The following is a 4,890-nucleotide window of genomic DNA, read 5'->3' on the forward strand; positions in this document are numbered from 1 at the left end:
GACGCGGCCTCTTTTCACATCACACACTGGACTAAACATTGCTGAGGTGTTAAAATCTGCTGTTTTGGAGTGGGGACTCAACAATAATCAAGGCATTGCTATCGTAACAGACAACGCAAGGAATATGGATGTAGCGGTGAGAGAGGCCGGTCTTTCCCCACACATAAAGTGTTTTGCCCACACTTTAAACCTCGCTTCAAAAGCGGGTTTGAACGTAAACCGGGCAAGCCCTCTGCTTGGTAGAGTGAGGCGTGTAGCTGCGTTTTTTCACCGCAGTTCAACTGCCACAGCTGTGCCGGCCACCAAACAGGGAATGTTAAACCTGCCTGCGCATAAACTCATCATGGATGTGGTCACAAGATGGAACAGCTCGCTTGATGTGCTCGAGCGCTACCTGGAGCAACAACAAGCTATCGCTGCAACGCTACTCAGTGCTGAAGTCAGGCGCAACGCACGCGAGATAGACACTCTTGAACCAGCTGACATCACGGACGCCGAGGACATGGTTCGGCTTCTCTCACCGCTGAAAAAAGCAACCACCGTGCTGTGCGATGAGTCTCGACCTACAGTCTCTCTCATTGTGCCCCTCAAGCACATGATAGAGCAAAGCATGGCACAGTGCGATGAGGACTCCTCCACCATCGCCCAAATGAAGAGAGCCATACTGAAGGACTTTACAGACAGATACCAAGGGGAGCAAAACAAGTTTCTGCAAGAGAGCACTGCGTTGGACCCCCGGTTCCGGAGCTTGCACCAGCTAAATGACAGTCAGAGGGAGGACGTTTTCGACAGGCTGAAGTTGAAAGCCACACAGATGCAGAACCAGGTACATATTTAAATATTCTTTTTGTGTCTGTGTAACTTTTTCAGATAACGTAAGTTGTGTTTGCCTCTGTTGTTTTTGTGAAAAGAAAGATAAGACGTTTTTTTTCTACCTCTGCTTGCTTGCATAGAACCCTAGTGAAACAGAAGGGGAAAGAGCACATGACGCTGAGGAACAATCTCCTCCTTCCAAAAAGACAGCACTCGAAGATCTCCTTGGGGAGTCTTTCAGTAAAGAAGTGCACGTCGCACAGCACAACACTGGTATTGAGGCTGAAATTGACTTGTACCGCAAAGCGACCTCTATTTTACTCTCTGACTGTCCTCTCAAGTGGTGGAGAGAAAATGCAAAGTGTTACCCACTGCTGTCACCCATGGCCAAAGCATATCTCTCTGTCCCAGCCACATCAGTGCCGAGTGAGAGAGTTTTTTCCACAGCAGGGGATATTGTAAACGCCCAAAGATCCCAGCTTCTACCTGGAAATGTTGACATGCTCATCTTCCTGAAAAAAAACCTGTCTGATGAGTGAGTGAGAGAGAGTTTGAGTTGAGTTACTTGAAATCTATTTTATTGCAGGGTCTGATTATTGAATGTTCTTGTTTATTTGCATAAAGAAAATGCATACTTTTGTTTGGTAGTACTTGTTCTTGTTCCTGTCTGTTATTGTTTTGACACTTTAAATGTACTACTATACTAAAATGCAGTACAAATCAGATTTATTATTTAATAAAGAAAACATTTTGGAGTAAAAAAAAGAATTTGTATTTTTTTTTTGAATTTTTTTTTCCTTCAATATATCGCGATAAATATTGTACCGTGGACTTGTTATCGCGGTATTACCGTACCGTGAGTTTTTGGTATCGTTACATTCCTAGTACATATGTGACCTGCTCTATCGAAATCAGTCGCATTGACCGGAAGACACATTTTGAGTTGTATACACTGCTGGAAAGAGGATATTTTATGTTTTTGTACTCCAAATATTAAGCGAAATATGTCACATTATATAATGACTGTCACCGAGTCATCATTTTGAGAAAAAGGCTTTCAAAGTTTTCTCTTCTCTGGAATCCATCGATCTGATTGATTATTAGCGGAGCAAATAATAAAAATACTACGGAGGGAAGATATTTTCGTTTGGATTACTGGTCTGGGGGAAACTCGCGAGTGTGTGTGTGTATACGTGTGTTTGTGTATGTGTCTTTTTGCATTTGTGTGTATTGCGTTTGTTTCCCGGGGAAAACCCTCACGAGAAACACCGGCTATTGTTATGCCTGCTGTGACATTACATTACTCCGTTCTCCGCTTGTAATTATGCCGTTACAAGCTTCAAAGTTGTATTTATCATCTGAATTTGCCGAAACAAGTTTAATATTCTGAAAGCCAAGACTTTGTTTAATTGAAATCAGATGAAAACAAACTGTAACGGACCCTGCCGTGTTATTTATGATTACTCTACGCTTACATTCATAATGTCAGCCGGAGGGAGGGGGGGCGGCGCTGCGGAAAAGCAGATTGCCTGTCATCTTCCCTTTACAAGCTTAAAGAATATATTTATCATGTGAGTTTGGAAATAAAAGTTTCATATTCTGAAAGCCAAGACTTTGCTTGTTTAAAATCAAACAAAACACCCGAACCCCGAAAAAATTGTTTTTTACGCAATCCATGTTTATTTTGTAAAGAGCCGTTGCGACTTCCGACTGATTTTCGATAGAGCGGTTCCCATATACCAATATACCGATTGGATCAAATATAAAAGTCAGCTGAATTAGTGTTGATACTGCAAGGAGACGTATTATGTGAAGAGAAATTGAAGATTTAGTTTGATTGCTGATATATTTATGATCCACGTCACATATTCAGTTTTGGCGGCAGTTATTCCTGTTTGTCTAGAAGTTTTCTCACCAGGGCTCTATAAATAGCGAACTACGGCAGATATGTAATATTTAATGCAGTCAAACCGTGTATTACAATGCCGTTATGTGATGACCTTCAAAGAGAAAAGCAAGCACACTCGGAATAAAGTATTATTTTATTTTTAAAAAATGTTTTTGGATTTCACATCAACAGGAAGTCCGGTTAACTATAATGTCCCCGTGCGCAACAATACCCCAACCCATAGATCCGCGGGTGAATAATAATCACCACATTACACACATCCCTTCACATTTAAATTTAAATTTACATTAAAGTATTTCGTGAGGCCTTCTGAAATATTTTTAAATATAATTAGGGTTGTAGTTGAAGAGTTTGGAAATTATTGAGCTGCGCAATCGCACAACGGCACGTCCATTAATTCCCCAACCACACACATGGATTAACATCGATTTAATACATTAATGTAGCCTTTGTTTCTGCTAAAAGAGGTGTCGACCAGCTGGGGCAACAAGAAAATCGGCAAAATCGAGTGTGACTATTACAAAATAAATAATTGTTATATTAATATTTACAATAACAACCGACCGTCGGGGTAGCATTTGCCGGGGAGCGTTCTCATGGCGTCTATTATCAATGCTGTGGGAGGTCTATGAAGGTCTATGGGATGCCCTGCCCATTGAAAACTGACTTCCAAGGGGTACCCTGTATGCAGTGATGTACCTGAACGCGTTCAATGAACGATCGTTCATGAACGCCTTCATATTTTGGGCGAACGTGAACTGAACGTACTATATTTCCGCTAGATGAACGTAATTGAGAACGCGTTAATTCTCAGCACTGTATAACGCCGTTCAAAAGTGTGCCAGATTTCATATGCCTTTCAGCCGAAAACCCAGTTAAAACACACTGTGAACAGGCTTCAAAATAATGCGGAAAACCACCCAATCTGGCAACAGCAAGCTGCCTGTCGCACTAAAATATACGTCATCAGACTCCTCACAACAAACAATGTGGAACCGCGGAACCGGCGAGCATTGAATGAATGAATTGGTATGGACGAAGCCAAGAGCAGCTGCAGCAGCACTCGCTCAGAGTCAGACTCTACGGCGTCGGCGCATGAGCATTTAAAAGAGTTTTACGTTAAAGTCAGTACTGACTCAGACGGAAAAAATCTAACGTTTGCCTGTAAACTGTGTCCGCCAAGTTTGAAAAAGCAAGTCCGTACATCGACGACGTCGACAGCAAACCTTAAACGGCACATTGAGAATAAGCATACGACTAGCCTTTCAAGGTATGTGCGAATGGCGAATAAAAAAGAGATCCGAAACAGATCCTCTACCACCCAAATCCCATTAACATCATACAGGAGCGGCCCTGTTTTCACTGTCTCCCAGCCGCAGCTAGACAACCTGGTTTTGCAGTACATCACTGGAGACCTGCAGCCTTTGAGTAAAGTGGAAAGGCCAGCTTTCATAAACCTAATTAAAGGGTTGCACCCATCCAAAAAGGTGCCATCAAGAAAAAGAGTACAGACAATGCTAAACAAGCAATTTCAAGAAAACATATGTGAACTTAAATCTGTACTCTCTGACGTCGATGCTGTGTGTACAACAGCAGATTGCTGGACAGCTGTGAATAAGTCCTTCATAGGCATCACTATACACTGGCTAAACAAAACTGATGTTTCTGAGAGACACTCTGCAGTACTGGCATGCCGGCGGATTAAAGGAGCACATACACATGATGTATTGGCAAAAGTATTGTCAGATGTGAACAAAGAATTCAAGATCCACAACAAGGTTGTGTGTACAGTAACAGACAACGCTTCAAATTTTGTCAAGGCATTCAACTGTTTTGGGATGGACATGGCTATTGATGCCGAAGAGCCAGAGACAGTGGTCAACTTTGATGAAACTGAAAGTAAAGATGCCAATGAACCAGATTCAGCCTTTGCTGCCGCCAGTGAGAGCTCAGATGAAGATGACCAGATGGAGCCTGAGCCTCTGTCAGATTTGGGTCATCCCTCTCTCCCCCCTCACAGAAGGTGCATGGCTCACACCTTGAATCTAGTGGCCAAAGATACAGAAAAGGTAACTGAAAAATGCTACAAAGCAATGTCGAGGGCTGTTTTTGCAAAAGCATCTGCTCTGTGGAACAAGGTTAAGCGGAGTTCAAAGGCTTCTGATACT

The 4,890-nt window shown here is 42.4% G+C and overlaps 1 protein-coding gene across 1 annotated transcript; it reads left to right on the plus strand.

Annotated features, from left to right (window-relative positions):
- Nucleotides 1-343: 343 nt before the first annotated feature.
- Nucleotides 344-1,416, plus strand: LOC307038847 (E3 SUMO-protein ligase ZBED1-like; the record flags this gene model as incomplete). The annotated part of the gene is made up of 2 exons (XM_079680523.1): nt 344-826; nt 954-1,416. The coding sequence occupies 2 exons, from the start codon at nt 344-346 to the stop codon at nt 1,350-1,352; spliced, it is 882 nt and encodes a 293-aa protein (XP_079536649.1). The 3' UTR covers nt 1,353-1,416.
- Nucleotides 1,417-4,890: the final 3,474 nt, after the last annotated feature.

Source organism: Notothenia rossii (genome assembly GCF_949606895.1).
Source record: "Notothenia rossii genome assembly, chromosome: 5".
NCBI classification, from domain to species: domain Eukaryota; kingdom Metazoa; phylum Chordata; class Actinopteri; order Perciformes; family Nototheniidae; genus Notothenia; species Notothenia rossii.